Source organism: Theobroma umbraticum, unplaced genomic scaffold (genome assembly GCF_002168275.2).
Source record: "Theobroma umbraticum cultivar Fairchild unplaced genomic scaffold, ASM216827v3 scaffold_4.1, whole genome shotgun sequence".
NCBI classification, from domain to species: domain Eukaryota; kingdom Viridiplantae; phylum Streptophyta; class Magnoliopsida; order Malvales; family Malvaceae; genus Theobroma; species Theobroma umbraticum.
This window is the reverse complement of record NW_018397258.1, coordinates 1,572,255-1,598,238: the sequence shown is the minus strand read 5'-3', so window position 1 is coordinate 1,598,238 and position 25,984 is coordinate 1,572,255. Positions and strand designations below refer to the sequence as shown.

The 25,984-nt window shown below is 35.8% G+C and overlaps 6 protein-coding genes and 2 pseudogenes across 8 annotated transcripts; 3 read left to right on the top strand and 5 right to left on the bottom strand.

Moving 5' to 3' along the window:
• Positions 1–70: 70 nt before the first annotated feature.
• Positions 71–1,202, bottom strand: LOC149527344 (vestitone reductase-like). The gene is made up of 2 exons (XM_089783035.1): positions 1,044–1,202; positions 71–630 (listed from the first exon to the last, which is right to left on the bottom strand). The coding sequence occupies exons 1-2, from the start codon at positions 1,162–1,164 to the stop codon at positions 71–73; spliced, it is 681 nt and encodes a 226-aa protein (XP_089639161.1). The 5' UTR covers positions 1,165–1,202.
• A 1,429-nt stretch (positions 1,203–2,631) lies between these two features.
• On the bottom strand, positions 2,632–3,761 carry LOC110413259 (vestitone reductase pseudogene; annotated as a pseudogene).
• A 278-nt stretch (positions 3,762–4,039) lies between these two features.
• On the bottom strand, positions 4,040–5,556 carry LOC110413683 (plant UBX domain-containing protein 7 pseudogene; annotated as a pseudogene).
• A 1,469-nt stretch (positions 5,557–7,025) lies between these two features.
• Positions 7,026–8,724, bottom strand: BEN1 (NAD(P)-binding Rossmann-fold superfamily protein). Its single transcript, XM_021424606.2, has 4 exons — positions 8,599–8,724; positions 7,638–8,162; positions 7,337–7,535; positions 7,026–7,257 (listed from the first exon to the last, which is right to left on the bottom strand). The coding sequence occupies exons 1-4, from the start codon at positions 8,717–8,719 to the stop codon at positions 7,116–7,118; spliced, it is 987 nt and encodes a 328-aa protein (XP_021280281.1). The 5' UTR covers positions 8,720–8,724; the 3' UTR covers positions 7,026–7,115.
• Positions 8,725–11,292: 2,568 nt separating this feature from the next.
• LOC110413685 (putative protein S-acyltransferase 14) lies at positions 11,293–14,647 on the top strand. The gene is made up of 7 exons (XM_021424608.2): positions 11,293–12,031; positions 12,574–12,793; positions 12,894–12,985; positions 13,258–13,381; positions 13,464–13,549; positions 13,672–13,737; positions 14,121–14,647. Exons 1-7 carry the CDS (start codon positions 11,822–11,824, stop codon positions 14,244–14,246), a joined length of 924 nt encoding a protein of 307 aa, XP_021280283.1. The 5' UTR covers positions 11,293–11,821; the 3' UTR covers positions 14,247–14,647.
• Positions 14,648–15,363: 716 nt separating this feature from the next.
• Positions 15,364–18,793, top strand: LOC110413870 (myeloid leukemia factor). Of its 3 annotated transcripts, none has more exons than XM_021424872.2 (7): positions 15,364–15,522; positions 16,395–16,772; positions 16,864–17,030; positions 17,108–17,188; positions 17,745–17,820; positions 17,910–18,002; positions 18,313–18,793. In XM_021424872.2, the coding sequence occupies exons 2-7, from the start codon at positions 16,415–16,417 to the stop codon at positions 18,480–18,482; spliced, it is 945 nt and encodes a 314-aa protein (XP_021280547.1). In that variant the 5' UTR covers positions 15,364–15,522; positions 16,395–16,414; the 3' UTR covers positions 18,483–18,793. The 3 variants fall into 3 exon arrangements, with proteins under 3 accessions (XP_021280547.1, XP_021280545.1, XP_021280546.1); XM_021424870.2 differs by having other exon boundaries at positions 15,365–15,522; positions 16,363–16,772; XM_021424871.2 differs by having other exon boundaries at positions 15,369–15,522; positions 16,363–16,772; positions 16,867–17,030.
• Positions 18,794–20,842: 2,049 nt separating this feature from the next.
• Positions 20,843–21,959, top strand: LOC110414132 (uncharacterized). Its single transcript, XM_021425197.2, has 2 exons — positions 20,843–21,054; positions 21,150–21,959. The coding sequence occupies exons 1-2, from the start codon at positions 20,998–21,000 to the stop codon at positions 21,750–21,752; spliced, it is 660 nt and encodes a 219-aa protein (XP_021280872.1). The 5' UTR covers positions 20,843–20,997; the 3' UTR covers positions 21,753–21,959.
• An 817-nt stretch (positions 21,960–22,776) lies between these two features.
• Positions 22,777–24,381, bottom strand: LOC110414116 (ankyrin repeat/KH domain protein (DUF1442)). Its single transcript, XM_021425178.2, has 2 exons — positions 24,036–24,381; positions 22,777–23,946 (listed from the first exon to the last, which is right to left on the bottom strand). Exons 1-2 carry the CDS (start codon positions 24,093–24,095, stop codon positions 23,356–23,358), a joined length of 651 nt encoding a protein of 216 aa, XP_021280853.1. The 5' UTR covers positions 24,096–24,381; the 3' UTR covers positions 22,777–23,355.
• Positions 24,382–25,984: the final 1,603 nt, after the last annotated feature.

Below are 25,984 nucleotides of genomic sequence, written 5' to 3'. Positions count from 1 at the left end.
CCCTGAACAGATATCAATCTTACCGTTTTAGTATAGTGGACACAAAAAGTTCATAATATTTCAGTAAATATTAAATAAATAAATAAACAAAATTTGAAGTCATACCTAGAATCGGAGCCAATGCTGCGCGCACTGAACCAGTTAACTTCGGACAGATGAAGGGACCGACAACCAAAGGAGGAATGACCGTCAACAGATCCATTCCATGTTCTGCTGCAAATTCAAGAGCTGCTTTTTCTGTCAAAGTCTTGGTAATCGCATAAGAGCTTACGTATGACTTAAGTTCTCTAACGTAATCCACATCAGTCCAAAAACTCTCATCCATCATGTCTACGTCCTTCTTGTTGAAATACACTGAGGCAATACTAGAAGTGAAGACAACCCTCTTCACTGTTTTTGATCTTAAGCATGTCTTCAGGATGCCTAGTGCTCCATCGATTGCCCTTTTGGTCACTACTGCCTCAGGTTCATTGTCTTGGAAATCCATGGGAGAGGCAACATGGAGAACTCCTTTGCATCCCTCGATGGCTGCACCGAAAGTCTCCGGATCACTAAGATCTGCTCTGAAGATTTTAAGCCTTTCATCTGCTCCTGGGAGGGTAGTGAGGAAGCTAACGTCCCTCTTGTTTCCTGGATATATTGAAGCACCAATCATGTTTAGTAAAGTTTGACTGAACTCTGTGGTCTCATATTTAAGAAATTTAGGCCTTTTTTGTGGGAAAAAAGAAACTACTAAACCTTCAGAGTATTAAACTCAACACAAGTAGTTTATAATGAGTTTATTTATTTAAAGCACTTATTTCTTTTTAATTTCGACAATGTAAAATATTAAAACATTATGAAATATCAATATATGTCCAACAATATCTCTGTCCTGTAATAATTTCAATCAATCCAAATACCAAACTAGCTCTCCTCACCTTGTCAACATTTTCTCAACTTAGAGTCTTAATTTATATTCTCAATTACTCCCTCCATAAATCTGAACACCAAAAAAAAGAATTGTTTTCAATTTCGATTAAGCTTGCAAACACTAATCTTACCTGGGTCAGGTCTAATAGTGGTATGAACAGCGTAACCCTGCTCAAGAAGCACCTTGATCAGCCAGGAGCCGATGTAGCCGGTCCCTCCTGTGACGCAGACAGTTCCTTTATCTCCGCCCATCTTATAATCTCTATATCTCTTCCTTCGAACTCTGTCAGACTCAGTATTGTTTGTTTTGAGATGTGAGTTTCCTCTTAGCATCTTGCTATATATATATTGGTGAGTAGAAACTTCCAGTCCCACGTGCACGTTCGGAGTTGAGTTTTTCACCCTTTTCCAGCCAGCTTTTGGGAGTCACCGCCATGCTTTTTCTTTACCTGAATAGGTGTTCTTTTGACTGGTTGCTGTGTGAATGCGTATACGATGACGACGGACGACACAAGTAATTAATCAATATATTACGACATTCGTATTGTATTTCAGAACATAACTATCTTTTTTTTTAATTGATCATTAATAATGGATTTTCACTTGAGAATTTAATGTTAATTTTTTCCTTAATTTTTTTTCGTAGGGAATAAGTCTTTCATTATTATTATTTCCAATAATTCAGGACTAAACCCTGTCTAGTTAAAAAAAAAAAAGACAACTCCTGAGAGTGAAATAATCTTTAGGGACACGTAATTCTAGAAGTTCAAATGTCATATTAATTCTACATGAACAACCCTAGGAAATTCCTTTGAGGATCCTAGCTAGGTCGGTAGGCGCTGAAATTGACCGCGCCAAATTCCCAATCTCATGGCATCTAATTATTCAAAATTAAGAACCCTTTTTTCTGAGTAATATTGTTACTTATTTCCAGACAAATTAGTACGATTTCTAGAATAATACTGGAAACTAAGAAGGGTCCAAAGTTTTGGAGTTGTCAAATTTGATTGTAGATTTTTGGAAAAATAACCCAACTTGGAACACTTTTTAAAATCAGAAAAATATATGACTTAAGCGACATTGAAATTTTTGTACACGTTACATCTAGAAATTTTGGTGACAAATAGGACCTAAACAATACCTCTCTCTCTCTCTCTCTTTACACTTTTACAGTATTGAATGGTTCTATCAAAGATTTGGTGAGTACTCTGATTACTTAAAGGTACTTGAATCCCGTAAGTGAAAGGAGTTTATGAAATTAATTTATTTCTGTATATTTAGATTTTTAATAAAAAAAAAACGATCACTCGATGTTCAGCATTTCTAATTCGGGATCTTCGATGTGTGCCATTCTCCCTCTTGCGTTGGTCGTTCATGATGTTTGGGCAAATGATGGGCCCGACAGCCAATATTGTCCACGAGAATGAGCAATATGAAAGAAAGAAAGACTCCCATGCAATGCATCCTCGAATGTTCAAATTCGGTTTGCAAATCCAATTGGGCTTGTAGGGAACATTTAGAATTAGAATCCTCCTAGGGGACAGCCCTAGTTTAGATGAAACAGAAGAGTGGGTCTTAAAACTTGGGCTTTTTGTTGGCTGAAGCCTTGTTTATCACACAATGTTCCGGGTTTGCCCTGGATCTCGCTTAACCCAAGCCATCCTTCTCCTCAATAGATTGCAGATGAAACTTTTAGGATTGCATAAATTGAAAATTTACTCACTTTGCTGCTGGAATTGAGATTCCTGGATAACTAGTGGAAAGAATTTGAGCTATCTTTCGAAGAGTTATTGTGTCTGATGAACAGTTATACCTGCCTTTTGCAATCGGGATGCTCAAGCGATTAAATATGTGCCCTTGACAAATCATCAATATCAACATTGATGCATTGAGACTACTCATCAACGCATCCTGATCCCGGAGATACTGAGTTATGATTTAAAAATTTGTTGACATGGTACTTTTAACCAAAAAATTTAACCGTTAATTTGAAGTCTTTAATGTAAGAAAGACAACTTATACACCTAGGATTGGAGCCAATGATGAGTGCACTGAACCAGGAAACTTTGGACAGATGAAAGGACGTACAACCAAGGAAGGAACGACTGTCACCAGATCTAATCGATGTTTGTCCGCAAATTCAATAGCTGCCCTTTCTGCCGAAGTCTTGGAAATCGCATAAGAAATTCCGAGTGCCTTCTTTTTCCTAACCAAATCGACATCAGTCCAAAAGCTCTCATCCATCATGTCTACATCCTGGTTGTTGCGCAGGACTGCGGCAATGCTAGAGGTGTAGACAACCCTCTTGACTGTTTCTAACTCTTAAGCATGCCTTCAAGAAGCCAAGTCCTCCATCGGTTGCCCTTTTGGTCACTACTGTCTCAGGTTCTTTGTCTTGGAATTCAACGGGGGTGGCAACATGGAGGACCCCTTTACATCCCTCACGGCTGCATCGAAACTGTCCGGATCACTAAAATCTGCTCTGAAGATTTTAAGCTTCTTATCTGCTACCGGGAGACTGGTGAGGAAGCTAATGTCTCTAATTTTGTCTTCTGTTCACATTATGCACCATGTCTGAGTAGATTTTGACTGAGCTCTTCGTGGTCTCATTCTTGGTGTTATGATAATTAGACAATCTATTTACTTAAAGAGTTATTATAACTCTAAATACTATTGAATGGGCATCTTCTGCCCGAGTTTGTGCCCTCTCTGTCCCTCCTACCAAAGTTTGCCACGTTGCATAATTAACTTAACGTTTCTGTTAGAAAATTTCTCCCAACTCAATACCAGATTTTTCTGTCTTCTCTTGATCTGATTGATCATGATGTGTTTTTACCTATGATTGTCATGTTTTCCTTTTGATAGTTGTCTGTTATGTTTTTATATAGCAATGTAAGGTTTTTTGGGTGACGTTATGTTTCATTGAAATGGGAGGGAGCTAAACTTGTTTCTAAGATTGCTGAGAAAAAAAGGAAGTTTATTGTTAAATATAAAACCAGAAGATTTTTATTCAGTATTATTATTTAGTTACGATAACGGTATATTTTTTAAATAAATAAATAAATAAATTGTAACTTGAAGAAATAGGAGTACTGATTTAAATAAATAAACAAACTGCGCGCATTAGTATTGAAGACATAAGAGTACTGACTTAAATAAATAAACAAACTGCAATAGTATGTACATAATAAAGTTGATGGTTCCTTAACCCCCAATCATCATAATTAAACTCCTTGAAGAGCAACACCAATCAACAAACAGGGACATATATAGTGCCGGCTTCGCAATATTCATTCCCATGCAACCGTGATCATAGAATTGGCGAGCCCCGACTCCTCAAAAGTTAATTGACTATCATAATCCAGAGATTTTGAAGCTCCTGGGATCGGCTGGGTCAAGCGGAATGGCTTTGATTCAGCTTCACCAAGTTGAGCATAGCAGAATGACCACAGTAGCTGTATGGAATCAGTACGGAGAAAATTTCTCTGCACCCTACATCCACCAGGAAGACGGACTCCAACCCTACATAGGAGACTCTTATCACCCTTAGGTTCTTCAGGCAGAGGTGGATATGTAGGCTTCTTAGTTGAGCATGGTTCCTCCTTGTCTTTCACGTTCTCCAAAGAAGCTGCTGCTGCTCTTCGCATTTCCTCATCTTCCATGGTTTCATCTGTTGACATTCTAACTTTTTGTTGTGGAGCAATTGAGCTTCCTCTTGGACGTTTGTGAGACAGAGTTGCATGATAATCCCTCGGGCCACCATCCATGAATCGAAGCAGGTCCTCCAGCAAGCTCTCAGGTTGAACCATTCCACACCAGGAGCGCATTTTCTCTCCTGTTATCGGGTCAATAACGAGCACTACAGGAATCGAATCTAGTTTGTAATATGCGCAAACTTTCCTGCTCTCACTTGCATCATCATACGCCTGCCAGAAAATAAAGTTGGTTTTAATGGTTTGAGAAACTGTTTCATTTCCCCAGGTATCTCGATTAAGCATATGTGAGCTGAACTCCTTCGTAGATTGCAAGTTCACAACGAGCCACTTGTCCTCAAGAGATGCAGCAGCTTTTGCCTCTCTAAATGGTCCTTGAAACATCAAATGGAAGGGAGGACGAAATAAAGAGGAAAGATTATCTCGAGGAGCATCTACTGTGGAAGAAGCACCTTCATCTGATTGCCAAACACCGGGGCGTATCGTTTCCCGATGAAAATTACGGAATTCTTGGGGAGGATATCCCAGCCTTGATGCACCATATAGCATTGCATCAGCATGAAGTATCTCCCTTACCACAGGTAAAGGAGGGCGTCCTTCATCTCCACCAGTGGATCCAACATTATCATGTTCGTTCAACGCACCAGAATTTTGATAGGCCCGAGAATCCATATTTTCCACTTGTCGAGGCTCTGAAGACGATCCAACCACACCACCTTCATTACCCACATAAAACAGCTGAATAGCTTCATCCAGCTTCCAACTTGTTGCTTGCAAAAACTGCGTGGCGGTTTCTGCAGTTTGACCAACGGCGATCTCTAGAAAGGAGGAAACCAGTCTCTGCTTATCCGTCGCAGACAATATTCTCTCCATTAGGTCAGGCTAGAGAGAAAAACTCGGCTAAATTTGGACGAATAAAAAGAGAGAAAAAAACGAGCTAAATTGTGTATGGTCCATGTTACATAGAGGTGCGTATATATATAAAAGTAATCCTGATTTTAATTTAATTTGAATTAAGTAACCGTATTTGAGTATAACTCTCATAAAATATTATAATTGTATAATAACTCTATTTAAATAATTTATATAATGTTTAACACATGGACAAATGAAATTTAACAAACACAAAGAACTGAAATAGAAGTAACCCAGCAAAAGCAAGGATGGCTGTCCCTGTCCTGTAAAAATTCAAAACTAAGCCTGTTCAATATTTACTTAACATTTTCTCAACGTGAACTTAATTTGTACTTATTTTTAAATCTCCTTTAATCTGCCCCTCACAAAATGTTTTTGACCTAGCTAGGTCACGTCTCTTAGTGGTATGGACAAAGTAGCCCTGCTGAAGAATCATCTTGATCAGCCATGACGCAGACTGTGGCTTTATCTCCTTCCAGGCCTCTCTCTTAATTTCTTCCCTCTAAGAGAATTTGCCCTTTTGCTTCAATGGCAGTTGTGAAATGTGAATTATATATATTCCTCTTCCTAAGTTTATAATTTTTCTGGTCATCCTTGATTAATCTTCCATGTGCGCTTCACTGTTTAGTGCCAATTTTTTTCTTCCATTTTCCTGCCAGCTTTTGACCTGTCTTAATCAGAGTCACCATCGTTTTTACCTGTTTTGGTTTTCCTTTTACTCGTTGCAATGTTAGGAAATATTGCTTTCTTTTGGTAAATCTTATCGCAATGACGATGGAATACGGCAAAACATAATAGGGTTGATGACAAGTATATATGCATGGATTTTCAATTTAATTATCATTAATACTGCAAAACCTTGAACGATAGATTTTTATATAGATTATCCTTATCATTATTGTCAGCACTTGCCTCTTGCTACCCGAATAATTTTATGGTCATGTAATTCTTAAATTTCAAATGTCTCGTTAATCCCACTAATTTCTTTTCTTTTGTAACTTGTGGAGTAATTAAGTATTCTTTAGGAAAAAATGGTGCTTCAATAATCTACTCAAATTTGCAATCAGCTTGTCCTGGGACATCCCCGCACTAACTTTCAAGATTCCACCTCTCTCTTTCTCTTGCTTTTTGACCTTCTTTAGGATTGATAAATAGAGACGTATACGACTAAATTAGTTATTAAATTTTAAGTATTTTTAATTTTAATTAAAAATATTTGAATCCTCTTTTCTTAATATATATCTTAGACATTATTTTTATACTACCCAATCAATAACCTTCTTTGTGAGAAATTTTCCATTGCCCTCAGTCTTTTGCCATGATCTCAGTCAAGCTTTTAATAACAAAGCAACATCACTTGCATCCTTAAGCAGTGATAAATTATTTACACATACTATTAAACCTACAACTTATTGATAAAGAGAGATTTTCAAAAGAAATTTATCGTGTTTCTAATATATAATCAGATATTTTAAATCCCTGTAATACTTAAAAGAAAAAACCGGTTGCCTCTAGATCATGATTTGTGATTATCTTATACATGTTACATCTTCGAAATCTTGTGGCAAACATGACCTAAAGAATGCCTCTATCCTTGCAGCTTTGAATGGCTCCAGAGAAGATCTGGTCGATACTGTACTTAAACTTGAATCCGGAATTCAAGAGTTTTGTTGATGATAGGCTAGATCTCATCTGACCCTTAAAATCTTTTAAGCGACTGCAACAAAAAGATTAAACTAATTGGTTCTGCTAGAAACATATGCAGTTAATTGTACAAAGAAATAAGAGAAACTCACTCGATGGCAAGCAGTTCAAATTCGGGGTATTTGGTGGAAAGATATTCAAACATAGCATGAACCGATATATAGACCGATGAACAAATGTATCTCCCGTTTGCATCAGGATGCTCGAGAAGGAAGATATGGGCATTGGCCACATCATCGATGTGTACCATATTGTACGTACCGAAGAGATATTTATAATCATCCTGCTTCCCTGCCCGATTAATTAGCCCAGGAAAGGTCAGGCTGAATCATGGAAAAGAAGTTACCAATTATAGAATGGAAGAAGACATCATGATTAATTACTAAAACATACCCAGAATCATGGTCAGCAAGATGTACACCGATGGAGGCATGTTCGGACAAATGAAGGGTCCAACAACCAAAGGAAGAACGAGGGTGACAACTTCTAATCCATGTCTTTCTGCAAATTCAAGGGCTGTCTTTTCTGCTATGATCTTGGAACCCAAATAGGACATGCTTATAAGCTCGTTGCCTCTGCACAAATCTAGATCGCTCCATATACTTTCATCATTTACGCTTAAACCTTTAGTGTTATACAATATGGCGCCAGCAGTAGAAGTGTAGACAACTCGTTTCACAGTCTTGCAACTCAAGGATGCCTTTAAAATGCCTAGTAATCCGTCCACAGCTCGTTTAGTCACTATTTCTTCAGGCTCTTTGCCCTTAACGTCCATGGGATGAGCAACATGAAAGACTCCCATGCATCCTTGAATGGCTGCTTCGAAGCTATCTGGTTGATTGAGATCTGCATTGAATATTTGGAGCCTCTCTGCTGCCCCTGGCAGGTCTGTGAGGTACCTGATATCTCTGTTGCAATCTGTATGAAGCTAAAAGACATTAGTTGATTTTCTAATATGACAATGATTGGAGGATTAGGGGGAAAACAAAAACCCCATTGAAGGATTGAAGAAGGGTATGCCTGGTAACAAAAGTCAAAGTGTGGTCACGACAATGGCCGCGCAGCTTCGTGACAACAACAAGCTATCTCAAGCATCAATAAGAAACTTCATTTTAATGGATGTTTCTTGTTACAACATATTCTCGACGAATAATAATATAAAGAGAGAGAGAGGTGATTTTGAACTTGTAATTAATCCAAATTTTTTCCTTTTGTTCTTTGGGTACATGAAAACATATGAAAATTGACAAGCTAAAGTCTCGTTAAGTCTAGCTAAGATTGTAGCTAGGAATTATGAAAAAAGAAAAAGAGATTCATCAAACTTGTATCAGAAGTTTGAAACTCTCTAACTCACCTGGGTCTAATCTAACAGTAGCCCGGACCAAGTAACCATGCTCGAGAAGCCTCATAACCAGCCATGATGCTATATATCCTGTTCCTCCTGTTACACAAACTATTCTTCCATCTTCTTCCATCTCTATCTTTCTTGGTTCCTCTTCCTAATTTTTTTCTGATTTCCTTTCTTTCTCTGTTTGTTTTAGTTAACAAACATCTATCTAGCTCTTAAATAAGCAACAATTCCCCTTAGCTTAGGATCATGCAGAGGCTTTAAATACTATATCTCAATACAGCAATATATCGTTAGCAATATTGTCCGATAAATATAATAACGTCGTTTTACATTGATATATTTGTCATGTACAACCATTTTTTCTCTATATAGAAAATGAGAAATGTCGGGTCTAATTTTAAGTAAAGATACATGTACTTATTATGAAATTAAATATTCAAATATAAAACATAAATACTATGTCCATTCTTTCGCTTTCTCTTGTTTTTTTTTCTTTTGTCTAATATATATATATATATCACTATTTTCTTTTGGAAAGCATAATGAAGTTTAATTAATTAAAATATAATGATCGTATACTTATTATATACTAAAAAATTGCAAATATGATTATTACAGCTATCATATATATGTACCACGATAGTTACGTGTAAATTATTTTATTTCAGAATGGTGTTTTTTAATAGATATTGGTGGGGCATAAAATAATTAGTAGGTGAATAAAGCTATCGGAAGCTAAAATGGCATTTGCTTAGTAATGGCATCTAACCTACTTTTTCAACAATTATTATGAGGTGGATGAGAGCTAATAAACTATTTCTGAATATAGTGACCCATTGATCTTGACATCTTTTCGTTACTAAAAGCAAAATTAGTATATGTATCTTTACAAAAAGTTGATAAAAGTTGCTATTATTATAAATTAGCATCTACTATTAAGCTTTTGTGATTTGTGAATTAAAATTTCATTTTTTAAAATTTATTGTTAAAATTAATAAAAATATTATTTATTATTTTATATTATATAATATTGATATGACATATTAACATATTATAATGTATTATGACGTAGCATGTTAAAGTATCATGGTAATATAATTATGTGATATTTTTTACTATTATGTGAGTATTAAATGACATCTAATATTTTGATTAATAACAATTAATTAATCATTACTTATAAAAATTATTTATCTCAAAATAAAAATATAAGAGTTTGATATGATATAAGAGAATAATGAAGATTGATTTAAATTTGACTTGCTTTAAAAAAAAGACTTATTTGAATTCTTTAAAAGAAATATTTATTTGAATTTTTTTGAATAGCTTAAGGATATTTTAAAGTATTATGTTTTTATTTTTATTAAAATATTTCAAAATAAAATTTTTTAAAATAGTTTTTATTTTATTAAAAAATATTAAACTTTTTATATTATAAATTTTTTAAAAAATTAATATAAAATATATTTAAATCAAAATTTTCATTTTAATCTCCACTAAAGTAAAAAAAAAAAAGCAGAGAAAAAACAAATTTATTGATTAATAAATAATGATTTTTTTTTTAATCTTTGTTCGGACAATGTTGTAGTACCCTTGTCTTAATTCCCTCGAAGTTGCTTGAAACATTGGAATTAACCCAAACTTTACTTATGCAGAGAATTTTGACGTTTCTCACAAAACCAATCGTCCATTTGCTTTGCTTGTTCCACACCTTTATAATTTTTTTCACGAGAAAAAAATTAGTCAAAGTCTCCGGTCAAAGAATAATTTCTTTTCTCTGTTGTTGCCTTAGCAAGTGGCTTTAGCTTGATTAGATCCAACGGCAGCTTGAGCAGCTTCACCGTGTTGAACAAGCCTAACTCCCCCTATTCATAAATCATCATCACCCCCCTCATTCCAATATGATGATATACCTTACTGGTTTGTTTGGTTTTTCTTGGACAACCTTGCAAGTGTGCTGCATGTGCTGGACTGTTATTATAATGTTAAAATAGAGAAAAAAAAAATAGTATTAGCGTTTTCTAATCTCACCAGAAATTAAAAAGGCATGTGAATATTAGAAAATAGTGAATTTATAATTTAAAATTATTATATTCACCGTATGATGACGAGCAAGTATATTCTTTAACATTAAAATATTTATATTTTGATTCTATTGTAAAATTTAATATTTATATTTTATTCAAACTCGATTAATAATATTTTATTAAAATTTGGACTTGTCCTTGATCCGATTTGATGGAATTTAAAGTAATTATGTTGACGATTTTCTTTTAAAAACTAGAATCACTTATATTAGATCAATCCCAACAAATCCATGAATACTAAATCAAGTGCACAAATGCCGAATTCTGATTATATTTTATAGGGAACAAGTAATGATGACTTGTTAAGACAATTTTTAGTGGAAAGTTTGGAAAGTAAATTGGGTTTTGACTTTAATTATAGAATATATATAAATGGTCTTCAAGATTACCCTTTTAACAATCTAATAGTAAAAAGGAGCCAAATTTAACCCCAGTAACTAAAAACCAAGTGAACTGTTTGTCTATAGAGGAGCAAAAGATAATTACAAAGGTGGTGGGGTGCTGGCTTCTAGAATTATGACCAAACAAAAGTCTTCCTTCCAGTATAAAGCAAGCTGTTTGTTGTCTTAAGTAACAAATCCATTTTCTTTATTATTAGTAGTATTTATTTATTTTTATTTTATTTGAAATAGTTGTTAAAAAATACTTGTCCCTTTAATTTTTTTTATTAATTAAACAAAATTAGTTTTTATTTAACTTCAATTACTTCTTGCCATTTTTATTTTCGGTATAGGAGAGGGAAAAATAGAAAAAGAAAAGAGAGAATTATTTTTTTCTCTCCCTCTGGTGTTCTGTCTAGAAACATGGATTCCACACTTTGCCTGGAATCCCAAATCGCAGTCAATATCAAATCCCATAAACCCTAAATTCGCAATCCCACCTATATAAAACATTTCAGAAAAAAAAAACACCAGTTTTTTTCTTTTTAAATTCTCTTCTTCTTTTTTTCTTTACTCACCGTCGACTGGTTCGGACTTCAGACCATTAACACCTCAGATTATTTCGTCTTCTAGGTTGTCCGGACAACCTTAATTAGGTGTCTTAGTTTTGAAGCAGCCCAAAGCACTGTTATTTAAAATTAGAACGAAAAAAGATCAGATTTTTAATCTTTTCTGTGTATTGTTCTGTTACCTGGTATTATGCATAGATCTGGAGCAACGATGGCGTGGAACGTGTTCAAGTTTTGTACGGCTTTGAGGGGTTTGGGCTCGATCATGATCCTGTTGGTTCTGGGGGTCGTGGGTGTCACATACTACTCTGTCGTTTTGAATAACTATGGCCCAGCTTTGTACGATGGTGGCCTTGATTCCCTTACTGCTGTTGTTGTCTTGATCTTATTTCATTGTTTGGTATGTCTCCAGAATTAACTTTCTTTTGTTTTTCTTTGGTATTTCTTTTTGTGGGGTTTTGTTAGGTTTTTAGATATTGAGCCTCTGGATTAGAAACCTTGAAACTTTAACATTTTTTTTTTGTAATTTCACTATAAATCTACATTGAAATTAAGTTCAACTAAGAATTTTGTAAGTTAAAATGATTCTGGAAATGTTCAAGCTTGTGTTTGCCATCTCATTAGTTAGAGTGGTCTTTCTGGATCTTAAATTTTCTTCCTTTTTAACACTAGATGTTATGAATCCATGAATTTTCATATTTCTTGCTAGTAGTTGTTAAACACCAGAAAAAGAAAAAGCAAATCTGAAGTCTTGTTAAAACGCAAGGCTCCATGTTGGGCCTTTTTTTATATTGAGTTTCAAACTTTCAATGCTAAAATAGTAATTTGGTTCTGGGATTGTGATTAATGTAATTATATTGCTAAAAGAATGTAAAAATAATGGATGATAAATATATGGTGGAAACGGACCCTAAATATGAAATTTTTGATGTGATTCTGCAGTTGGTGATGCTGTTGTGGAGTTACTTTTCTGTTGTTTTGACTGATCCGGGTAGTGTGCCCCCTAACTGGAGGCCAGCTATGGATGAGGAGAGAGGGGAGGCTGACCCATTGAATGGTTCAGAGTTCAATGGCTTGCAGTCAGACCCATCAAATCAAAGAATTCGGTATTGTCGGAAGTGCAACCAGCTGAAACCACCTCGCTGCCATCATTGTTCTGTTTGTGCGTTCTTCATGCATCAAAATTCTCCATTTCTGTTTCTTGATTTGCTAATAGGAATTTTGTTATTATGATCAGTTCCTTATCAATTTCTCCGTCTCAGGTGGGCGGTGTGTGCTGAAGATGGATCATCACTGTGTGTGGGTTGTCAGTTGTGTTGGTGCACTAAATTACAAGTATTTCCTTCTTTTCTTGGTATGTCTGCTTTATTTTGAATTAGTATCTCATACATTTACACTTTCTAGGTCCCAGTTGCTTTGTTCATCTTAGCTTCAAGAAGTTCCTATGATCAATTCTCTTTTGGAAGCATAAATTGAGTTGTGAAGTGCTTCTTCTCGCTCTGACTAATTTATTCCATGCATTGATTGTAGTAATATAGGTTAAGGATTCAATTAATGAGATGTTGATGGAGCAAAGCTCCTGTTTTCTTGGCATTCTGCTGACTATGATTTTAAACCTTGATGCAGTTTTACACATTCCTGGAGACAAGTCTTGTGACTTTGGCCTTATTGCCACATTTCATAGCTTTCTTTAGTGATGAAGAAATTCCTGGAACACCTGGCACCCTCGCAACCACTTTCCTTGCCTTTGGTATGGGCTGCTTGGACTTTTCTTATGACCTATTTAACTTTGTGACTATGTACTAATGTATGTCTGTGTTCCCTTGTCACAGTTTTGAATCTGGCATTTGCATTGAGTGTCTTGGGGTTTTTGATCATGCACGTATCCTTGGTGGCTGCTAATACCACAACTATTGAGGTATTCTAATTCATCCTAAATTTTAGTACCATTTCATAATAGTTGGTGTTTTCAGCTTTTATGGTTATCATAATAAATGGGCTCAAATGTACGGACATAATCTGTTATTTTCTTTTGAACAGGCATATGAGAAGAAAACCACTCCAAAATGGCGTTATGACCTTGGTCGGAAGAAAAATTTTGAACAGGTAACTGTTTTTGCAATATTGTTATATCCCTTGTACTTTGACATGTATTTCTTGCATGAAAAAAACATTTCTATCAAGGTCAGTTGATGATTGTTCTAGTCAAAATCAATTAAATCCCCTTTATCGTCCTATATGTCATTTGGGCTGTGTGCTGAACTTTTTTTCAAATGTTATGCTTGTAATTTTTGTTCAACTAGTCCCTCGTTGTATTTGCAACCTTTTACATTCGATGCTAGATTTTTGAATATTTGTGCTAAACTATTACTTAGAAGCTGGAAGTTTTATTCTGTTTCGGGGTAATGGAGTTTGCAATCTTATAGCTGGCATTTCTGGCATGTTAATTGTCATCAATGTACTCAAGTCCTATGTTTATCTGCATATAGGTGTTTGGAACAGACAAGCGATGCTGGTTCATTCCAGCGTACTCAGATGAGGATCTACGACGGATGCCAGCGCTTCAGGGTCTTGAATATCCATCAAAGCCTGATTTTGATTCCCAGGAGTTCTAAAAACCTCCTGCACGCCAGGAACTTTGGAAAACTTTCTTGTAATTATAGATACGGAAGCCTCATGCATTCTTCCCTGGTATTCTAACAGGTATCAAGCTCTGCAGCCACTTTCGGCTTCTAACTGTTCATTCCCACCGGCATCTTCATGTAGAAATAACAGTGGAGAGAGAGAGAGAGAGAGAGAGAATATCAATGAAAGCAGCATATGGTTGTGAAAATGGAGGATGGCCGATGGGCACAAGTTAATTTTTTTTTATTTTATGCACTAATTGTATTTTCGGAAATCTGGGAACAATAGGCTTAGGGTATGGAATGTAACATTTCACGTTGTGACATTAATTTAGTTTTTGTAGATTTGTTCTACTGATTGGAAAAATATAGGGAGAATGCATTTGGATCAAGTATCAATTTTTTTTGGCTCTTCTCACTCATACTCTGAAATTTATGTGTTAATTTCATTTTTATCTGATGCATCAGCTTACAGATTTGATGAAACAATATTGTTTCATTGAAATCTAAACGTAAATTTAAAACAAAAAATGTAGAGATGACTATGTTTATTATGTAAACGGGCATTTTATGTTATTCAATTTAATTAAATAAATTAATATATTTTATAATAAATTGAGGCTCTGGCTGAATTCTCTTTAGCTAGAGTGGTCGGTTCTCTCGACAAAGAAATAAAATCCATAATTTAAAAAAATTAAAAAATTCGGGTTTAGGGTACATTAGGATATTGTAAAATTAAGATATTTTATAATTGAATTGGGGTAAGATTTGAGTTTAGGGTACATTATGATATTTTACAATTGAATTGGGATAAGAATCGAGTATAGGATACTTTATTATTCATCATTTTAAAAATTTCTAAAAATATATCAGTATGTTTTTTAGAAAAAAAAAAAACTATAGATTTGAATTTTTTATCCCAGAAATAATTCTTCAGAAAGTAATTTCTGTAAATATTCTTTATTTTATGTGTGCTTTTTCTTAAAAATAGAATTTAGATTTCCTAAGAAGGTAGAAAAAAGAAATGAAAATCCAACGCTTTGAATTTTTTTGTCATAAATAAAACCCGGAACATTCTAGCTTACTGAAGAAAGTGCCTTCGAAGGGCACGTGTCGCCTTCTCAAATATACTTAGTTCCCGGTTTGAAGAACGGGCTATGTAAATCCGCTTTCTCCACCTGACAACCCCCGAAGGTCGTTCTGGTTCCGTCTTTCGCACTTCGAAAATCTTTCTTCTAAAATTTTCGCAATCCGCTCGTTTCACCAGGTAATCGTCTATTTTGCTTCTTATTTATTTTCCTCAACCTTATCCGCAGCTGTAATCGCTACAAAGGATACTTGTTAAGAAGTTACGCGATCAGTTTGATGATTTTTGAGCAAAGAATTCGAGTTTTTTAGTATTTTTTTTCCTAGTAATGTGTTTGTATTTATTGCTTTCTAGGGACTATTTCTTTGATTTAGAAACGTAGCTCTTGTGATAAAATTTTTTGCAATTTCTTGTGGATTATCTGAAGCTGAATTTCGATTCTTTTTCATCCATGATCGTCTGAATTGCCGAGTTAATTAAGAAGTTTTGGCAAATAATGAAACGGTTTTTATTGTGGGAAAGGAGCACTTCAACAATTAAAGGGTGAAAGTTTCTTATTTTGAATAGTTTTTGTTTTTCTCAATTTCGGTCCCCAGTGCTTTTAAGCACTGGAACAGAGCACAAGTAAGCCTTACATTTCTATGTAGCCTTTAGCTAGTGTATACTCAGATAGCCAACAAGTTTCCTACAAAGTCTTTGGCAGTCTTTTGCAGTTAAGTTGCCGATGTAACAATCACCTACCGAAGAATTCTCTCTTTGATTGCTAGATGATGGAATTGATCTGATTTTATTTTATTTTTTTGAAAACTATGCTGTTTAGGTAATGTTGTAGATAGAGCATAAAAATTGAGTTTCTGTATTTTGATGTTTTAGTTCCACTAGTTAGTGTTGAAGAAACTCTTTAATATGAATCTTTTATTTTTTTTTTCAAAAAAAAAAAAAACTTGAATAGACTATCACAATAATCTTTCTGTAATTGCATGTTTTGCTCTTTAACACTTGAGTTGTTCATTTGTTAAGGTTTTTTTTAAAACTGAGTATGCTGCTTTCAGTGGGAACAGCGCATTACAAAATGCAGAAGGAAAGACAAGGCAAAAATGACCTCTTTGATATGGGTGAGCCATTTGATGCTTTCCGAAGGTTTGGTGGCTTTGGATCCCGTAGAACTATGATGCCTAGCCTATTTGGAGGCAGAGATCCTTTTGACGACCCATTCTTCACTCGTCCTTTTGGTAGCATGTTTGAATCTAGCATCTTTGATGCAAGTGCTACTTTTCATGACACAGTGGACAGCAACAGAGAAAAGGGTATAGTTATAGAAGAACTGAACCCCAGTGGTGAGGAAGACGAAGGAAAAGATAAGGGTGCTACTGAGCATACTGGGTCAGGCAAAGAACCATCTGTTGAGCACCCAGATGATGATGATAATGGTAAAGCCAATTTGATTTTGGATGAGTAGCATGTATATAAGATTTTGGTTTTAGCATGTGTATAATGGTTGGTGTGGTATGGTGTATCTAGCAGATGGGAAGATTCTGAATGTAAATCCTAGGAATGACTATGACCGGGTGAAAGGAACAAAGTCACAGGCTCGCAGTTTTAGCGTTCAGACTTGCAAAGTTACATATGGTGGTGTAGATGGAGCTTATTACACTTCTACGAAAAGCAAGAGGACAGGCAGTGATGGAGTAAGTAACTATTTCTAGGAGTGGTCAATTATAATTAAAACTCTTCTTTGTTTTTGATGTCTGTGTTGGTGTTCCAGGTGGTAATTGAGGAGAGAAAAGAAGCGGATAGAACAACAGGTCAAGCAACGCATAGGGTTTCTAGAGGAATTCATGATAAGGTGATTATTCCATTGGTGGTATTACTAGCCCTTTCTAGGAAACAATTATTAAACCGGTCCAAGCTGAAGAATGCGGTTAAATATGTCAATCATCTTATAAAATAACTGCAAAATTTGAATGTGTTTTAAAGGAGCATATCCTCCATGAAGCTTCAAAATATACCATTTAGCGTACAGTCTGTGGTACAAATGCAAAGTACCAATTCATTCTCTGTCATCTACTTTATTGACATGATTAATGACACTTATTTTAAGCTTTTTTCCAGAAATTTATATTAGTTATCAGATATATTATTTTCATGCATTAGTTGTCAGTTCTAGCATGAGATATGCCAGTTTGGAGTTTCATCCCATCAGTTTAGTATCTAACCAACACGTCCTGGGAGTTAGTATTGCTTCTAGTGTTTTTCAGTTATTTGATCCTTTTCCTTTGCTGCCTATCACTGTTATGAGAAATCTGTAGATACGATAAAGGGAAAAGAAAGATTTAACTGTCACTTGCAGTAATTTGGCATTTAACTTTGCTAGGACTGAGAATGTTCCTTTGCTCATGCAGGGCCATTCTGTTACAAGGAAGCTTAATTCAGACGGTAAGGTGGACACAACACAAACATTACACAACTTGAATGAAGGTATGTTCCCTGGTTGATTGCTGTGACTATTCAAGAGCATTGTGCTTGAATGGAACTGATATTGTTATATTGCATTGCTTCTTTATTAGATGAGCTTGAGGATTTTGAACAGGCTTGGAAAGGTAATAGTCAAGGTCATTTGCCTGGTTGGAGTGATGGATTTAGCATGCATGCAAATGCTGGTAAACATTTCTCTTAACCTTTATGGTTGGTTACTTGTGGAGATCTTTCAATTTGTTCTTTTCCTTTTCTTCATTTTTGAGAATATCACATTCCTTTTATATATATATGATACTAATGTTGTTCTGCAAAAACAAGAAAAAGAAAAAATCTTATAAGGTTTCGTTCCTTGGGATTACCTAAATATTGAGGTTTTATCATGCCATTTGGCATTTGCCTGTTATTTTTTTTTCCCATCTATCATGCTGCAAATAATAAATGCCTTTTAGTTTTCATTGTCCTTCTCAACTTCTGCATCCAATGTGTTTGTAGGATCTAGCAGTGATGAACATATGGGGAAGGCAGTGTGGGACTGTCGGAGACTTCCATCTAGAGAGCACTCTCGAAACACTGGAGGTCAAGGTCAAGGAGCAGCAGACAGTGAAGCAAGAACTAATTCTGGGGGCAGAAACAAGAAAATTGTTAGGATTAATATAGAATGAACCGCGGATGACCAAGGACTGCTTTTTGTCCTGTTTTTGGACCCCAGCCCCGGTGTTAATACGCTTGCAGAAATAATACCAAAACATGCATCTTTGCTCCGTTTTAGGTGAACCAGTGCTAACCTGCTGTATTTGTTTTGGTTTTGATCCATGTGCTAGTGACAGTGTTCAGTATTAGACACTCGAAACTCTTCGGTCTAAAGTTGTTTTGCATTAATTCTAGCAAGGGTGAAAAAGGTGAAATTGTAAAAAAAAAAAAGAAAGACAGACTTGTAGTGGTCCTAAATCTATCCCCACAGTTCTTATTTGAATGTGTTATTTTGTTCCTTTGATAGTTCATGTTTGTTGTGTGTGCGCACGTACGTATGCATATAAAAAAGGAAACCATAAATTATAAAGTTATAAATTCTAATTTTTTTAAAATAAAATCTATTAATTAGTGCATTATTTATGGATAACTTTTTAAGTATTGTGAGGAAATCCTTGATGCTTGGTACAACAACCTAAATTGGTATTCACCCAAAACAAAAGTACAGTAGTTAATAATGAAGGAATCAAAAATAATAGAAGGCAGGAGCTATATTGCAATGTAAATTAAAAATCGTGCAGGTTGTCGAAACCTCCTAACAGAACTGACAAGAAAACAAAGTAAGAACAGAAAAAGGCAGAGCCACAGACAAGTTGAAAACCTGTTTTCAAGAATCCCAAAATGTAAGTGAGACCACAAAACAGTACAATATCATGGGTAGGCTATGATTGTCAATGCATACGCATGAAGAGCAAGGTGATCTAACTTAGATCCTGGTGTTGGCTGTTGTGGAAAAAACAAGCATTAATGTACCTTATTCTAGTGTTTTTCTGTGTCAACTTGAATGGTCTTGCGCATATTTTCTCGCATCAAAGTTTTCAATCTTGGAACCATTTTTCTTATTATTACTAATAATTTATTTTGGCCGGTGAAACTATTTATTTATGTGGGAAGCAAGGAAGTGTAAACTCGACAACTATACTAATCTTTGAAGGGTTAGTCTTGAACTTTTCTTGTTGGAAACTTGGGTACTCTGCTTCTGAAATTCCATTGAAACAGTTAAGTTTTATGAAGGAATTGGTACAAAATTCTCTCCTTGTTACCAAACAAGAGCATTACTATGTATTAAGCTAGATAGGTGGTTTATATTGTTAAAGCTTCATTACGAGCCTTTCTGCTTTAATGACCGTGGGCATGGCTTGATTGCTATGCTGCAAAAGCTTCTGCATCTTAAAGCGTGCATCATATTAAAAATCCTGTTGCGGTTCCCAGAGTAAAGGGACATCACAGCTAATATGTGAATATTTTGGGAATGGCGATAGCAGAAACCAAATTAAATGCATTATCTGATTCAATATTTGTACAGTTTCAGCTGCATCTAGGAAGGTCACAAAATCATAAACAAGAGCTGGGTTCACAAGTGGTGCAGGGAACTGTTCGTTGGCAACATGTGGGAGTCATTGGCTACATGTTCGAACTCTGCTCCATGTTTTATTCATTAAAAAAAAAACTAATTATGGATCTTGATTTTTTCAGAGCAAAACTCAAGTTAAAACAGCTTCAAAGACTATGGGCTGAGCGTGGTTTTTGATCTAAAGTTAGCTGTCACACTCCCCTTGTTGGCGTAACATTGCAAACGTAGGTCGGACGACTCAAACAACTACAGGGGGAATTGTTCTCATTTCTGTTTTGTTGCTCAAAGGTGCTTTATCAAGTTAGGCACCAGATTTGAGCACAAAAAGAAACTACTGCTTACGCCATTTTCCTTTTGCAGAAGTGTTAAATTGTGAAAGATGAAAAGAAAAGAGAAAAAAAAAGCACTCTGAGGAATCTAATTAATGCTGCAGGCCTGTCCCCAATACATTCTTGTTTTTAACGTATGGTAGTATCAGTCTCTGGGAAATTTCCTGTCCAACTTTATCTCCCATAAATGTCAAAGTTTTATCTGTAACCCATTACCTGTAATCCAGAGCAAGGCGGCAAGATGTTGTCCCCATAACAAGACAGGACAAGAGGCTGCAACCTGCTGCGAAGATATAATGATGTAAACGTCTGAGCTACGGGACAATTCTGCTTGTCCCATTTATTGTAGGCCATAGGGAATAATGGATATTGCACTTACACTGGATAATGGACTAACAACTCAAGTCTTTTTCATGGTTCGTTTTCATAGCTTTGAATTTTAGTTCATTTCTCACTTACAAGTAAGTGAAGTGAAGTTTCCATATGTATTAAGAACAAGAAACATCATATAAAACAATTGCAAGTTGTCAATGGCAGAATCTCTTCAATAAGAACCTACCTCAGTTGCTTGCATGGAAATATAATAATCCAACATAATACCAAGAAGGATGGAACCGCGTGTCTCGTCGTGTATAAAACCAATGGCAATCTCTCTCTCACACACAAGCAAAGGGTATAGTTACCAAATCTACTTTTTTAAGTCTAAAGCAAGAGAACCGAAAACCTTGACGAGGAATAGGGGAAATGGCTTGTTGGTCTGCTGAGAACGCCACCAAAGCTTATCTCCGAGCCCTGAAAATGGTAAGCAAAAGCTACCCATCAATCTCCGTTGCAATTCTTTTGTACTGTAAGTGTATTTTTTCTCATTTGAGTTTGTATTCTGATGTATTTTATAGAGAAAAAAAGGCAAAGAGCCTGACGTAGCCGAGTTCATATCTGCCATTGCGGCTGGCAACAACGCGCAGCTCATGGTGATGGCATGTGCTGGCGTTGCTGGATCCACCGCCCTAGCGTTGGTCGCGGCGTCTCGTCAAACCGGTGGCCGCGTGGTCTGCATCTTGAATAGTCTTGACGATTATCAGGCATCCAAAACTGCTCTAGGGAGCTATGGAGATTGCATCCACTTCGTCATTGGGGATGCCAAGAGGATTCTAAACGATTACAAAACCGCAGAATTCGTGCTCATCGACTGTAATATCAGTGATCACAAGGGAGTCATAAGGGCAGCCCAAGAGGGTGCAAAGCATGGAGGAGCCCTCATTGTAGGCTACAACGCCCTTAACAAGGGACAATGTTGGAGCACCGAATTTAAGACCCACTTTCTGCCCATCGGAGAAGGCCTGCTGGTGATCAGAAAAGGTGCTTCCAGCAAGGCTAGTCATGGAGTTAGCTGCGGAAAAAGAAGCCGCTGGGTTGTTAAAATAGACAAATGGACCGGTGAGGAACATGTTTTTAGGATCACTTCACCACTCCCGGAAGATCAGATGATCAAAGCTTGAGGCCACAGGTTTGGTTTTAGGAACTTTTTGGGAGCAAGGAAAGGCAATTAATCGAGTAAAATTACGGCATAAATCTTCCTTTCTTTGCTTTCTAATTTCCTAACCAGAGTTCTAGATAATGGAGACATTGACGAGCATGTAACACCCATCTGGCTCTGTTTTTTTGGAAGAAGTTAGATGTTATGTACATATACGAAATTCCCCTTATCCATCTTTTCTTTTGGATGAAGGTCAATTAATTTCTCTTCCCCTATGAACAAATCTATATTGCTAGTTACAACAAGGCCAAAGTCAATATATTTCAGAGATCTAAACAATTATATTGTCATTTCAATCAAATCAGATCTAAGTTCTCAGCCCAAATAAAAATAAGATTACCCAAAGCTCATTAATTTGTCTCAGCTGTTTTATTAGAAAGGATTATACACCTAAATTTTATATTTTTTGTTTTACATATGATTTAGATTCTACAATTTGAGTATCAACTCGGATGTTGAGTTGGTCAAGGAAAGAGAGAGCAAAAATCATAAAGGGTTAAAATACACTCAGATTCAGTAATTAGACGGATTAGGAACAACTTGACAAATACACAATCCAACAAAAATCCAAACATTTAAGAACAGAACCTGATTACACCAAAAAGAAAATTAATATCAGTAATTAGACAAGGTTAATTAACTTTTTCATTTCATTAATTTATGTCTCTCATCTCATAATTTAAATCTGAAAATTTTAACATTATGTTCGCTGAGATGAAAAGAGAAAGGGACAAAAGGAAGTCGACGAAAAATAATATTTATTATTTTTTTTTTTGTGTTTTTCAAAATGAGAATCTAAACTTTTTAAATTAAGAGAAAGAGAGAGATTCAAATCCTACTCTCTAGATAGAGAATAATATACTAACTAATAAATCAAATATTCGGATCTAAATTAATAATTTTATTGATTAATTTTATTTTTACTTTTCGTCTTTTATACCAAACAAACAAAAACAACTTTTTTTTCTCCTTTATTTTTTCTTTTCTCACTTTATTTCAAACAAAGAATAAATTTAAAATTTTACATTCTACCCATGAGATATGTCCTTGGAAACATTTTGCATCATAGATGTACAATATCAAGATAAAATTGGGAAAAAGAGAAAAGGCGCCCCAAATCCAGAAACAAATGGGCACACTACACAGTTGGGCCTTTTGCTTTAAGGACCTGATTTCAATCCCAGAGTAAACCTTTTAGCTTTGTATTTTTTGTTTTCTTTCCAGACAAGGGCCGGTCCACTGGGCATCAATTTCTTTCGAATCACTCTCTCATGTTGAAGTCGAAGAGCAAAGAAAATTGACCCAACAAAGAGAAGAGAACTGTTAATCTGCCTGTCCAAATAATTATATCCGGAACATTGAATCAAAGATTAAAATCCAAAAACCATAAAGTTGCAGCAATTCGAGTAAGGTTGGATTGGGATAATTCACTAAACTCGGATTTAGGAGGACAAAAATGTTTCTGCACATGGAAAAACATTTAGTGATATTTTTATAACTATTTACATTAGGATTTGCCGATCGTTTACTCCCCTAGAGGCTACAGCTGCAAAGCAACACAAAACTTAGTCTCGGAAAACATGCTCCTCTCCTGATTTTTGATCGATGTACTTGATCCAACGGTTACGACTCTTCTTAGAGCCCACACCCCCACCTTGAGCCCCAATATGAGCAATATCTACTCCCTGCCCTACCGGCAAGAGCACAGATCTCACCACACGTGTCCCTCTTTGAAGCACCTCGTGCCATCTGAACCCGGAGAAGCCTCTGTGACATGCATTCTTGCATGCCAAAACTGCACCCTTGCTGTTCAATTTGGCGAACCTTATAACCCTGGCAAAATCCTTCCGCTTGGAGTCCACGACAAGGAAATCAACACCCGCGAGCCCCTCCATCACTTCCTCTGCTTCTCCCACGATGACCACCGTCGACGCAATCCCGGCTTCGTGCATGGCCTTGACGTAGCCTGACCTTGACCATTCGTCCGGGACTATGCACACGTGCCTGCCGCAAGTGTGATGGGCTGCTATGGCGAGGCCGACGCTGGTTGCTATGGGACCACCGTATGACCATGACTCGACAATCAGCTTTGAGTTCCAGCCGGCGGCCATGGCAGATAGGAGCTCAGCCACGCCTGATTCTTTGCAATTTTGACACTGCAAGTCAGTTAACTCAATCGCTATTAGAAGATCAGGAAAAAAAAACAAAATAGCAATTAAACAAAGTTACGAGAAGGGAAGCTTACTGATTTAACAGTGTCTATATAAGCTTTTGAAGCCGTATCTGCAGACCAAACCAGCTTCATGGCACTCTTCCTTTCTGGGTTTCACTTCACTTTTCTCTATCTAGTCTCTGATCAGTCCCTCTAACAAGTTTTTTCTGATGCTGGGTTACGGTGAGTTGTGAGAGAGGGGGAGAGAGAGAGAGAGAATGGTTGTCAGAGTTAGATGCGAGGTTTGCTTTTAAATGCTAGCAAGGGAAGCTGCTGACGGCCCTTTTTTTGAAGCCGTTGACATTTTCTTGCACAAATTGGAAATTTAAAACGTGTTGGTTAGCCAGTCTTGCTTCGCCATGATATGTCGCACTGTGCATCACTTACAAACGAATCCGGGATTTCAGTATTCGTCTCTAATTTCTTTTTTATATATAACAAAAGAAAAAATGAACTTTCCATCAGCAGGATTATGAAGTTGACAGCATAAACGTCAGACTTTTAAAGAAACGAAATTGATCTTTTCATCCTATGAAAAAGCAGATGAATTTCGATTCATCAAACCAAGGGCTTGTACTGGCAGTTTTGGTATCGTACGTATAATCTGATTTGGTCAACTCTGATATTTGTCTTATTCCTCTCATTATCACCCTGTCTCTCATCTTGTCGTCCTTGGCCTTTACTAAGATATGGATAAAACTTTAAGTCTTCTGTAATTATGTTATGAATACTAATTAACTCGTACTTTGAAAGTTTGGATGCAAATTAATAGCTTTTGTTAGCAGACAAGTTGCAACAAAGCTCGGTCCACGCTTCTGTCGGGATTGTTTATATGCGAAACACAGCCAAGTTGATAGACAAGTGGGGAAATAAAAGCCATTTAATTATAAATTTCATTTCATTTCCATCCATTTTCATCTGTTTGTCGGTTTGGGCAGAACGTATTTAAGTGCTTTAGTTCGATTTTAATCAATAATTATCGAGAAAAAGATGGCTAGCGAACCAACATTTTCAACTTGGACTAGATAACACTGACAATGAATTTTTGTCTACAGGCTCCAACTGAGCTGGGGTTTACGGTTGCTGAGCAAACCATCCAGCTGCAAGTTGATGCTCCTGGCGTATGCACTGTCGCATATGACTTGCAACCTGGACTATCATTGCTCACAGCTAGCTTCAAAACTGATTTCTAGTCTTCCTCTGATCCTCCTTTGTGTACGGAAAGCTTCAACTTTGTCAATGATTAATAATTGAACTGGAAAAAGGGCTTTGATGAAATGGTGAAACATGAGGTAGTGCTACGACTATGCAGCCAACCCACTGAACTATTTTCGGCCAAGTTAAAGCCAACCAACTAACATATATCTATGACTATCTATGCCTCTTAATCCTTATCCATTCTTTTGAGAAATTCACTTAACTTACATCATTCATGTTTTTTAATTTTCTTTTAACGAAAACTCGATTTAATAACATATATATAAATTTATTTAACATCATACTCTCTTTTTTCATTTTCAATTTTTAATTTTTATTTTTATAAAAATTAAGACAAATTTTTTAATTTTGATAAATTTTATTAAAATTTTTCAAAATTATAATATAAAGATTCAATTTTTTAATATAAACATTATGAAAAATAAATTTCTAGTTACATATTTAATGATGCTGAAAGTCCAAAAGTGAGAATTTCGAGCACTCCCGCCGCCTAATACTGATAAAATAATGCTTACACACACCTTTTAACGTTGTAAAGCCTTACATTGAATAGCATGAGATGCACCATATATTATAAAGAAAAATCTAACAATCTCAACCCTTTTTTGTTTGAGATATTTGATTGATGACTATGATATAAGCTTTCAATTAATTAAAAAGGGGACCCAAGCTTATTTAATTAGAATTAATTACTCTTTTTGATGAAAACGCCTAATTATTGAAAGCCTTCATTGGGAACAAATTGCTAGTATTAGATTGATATA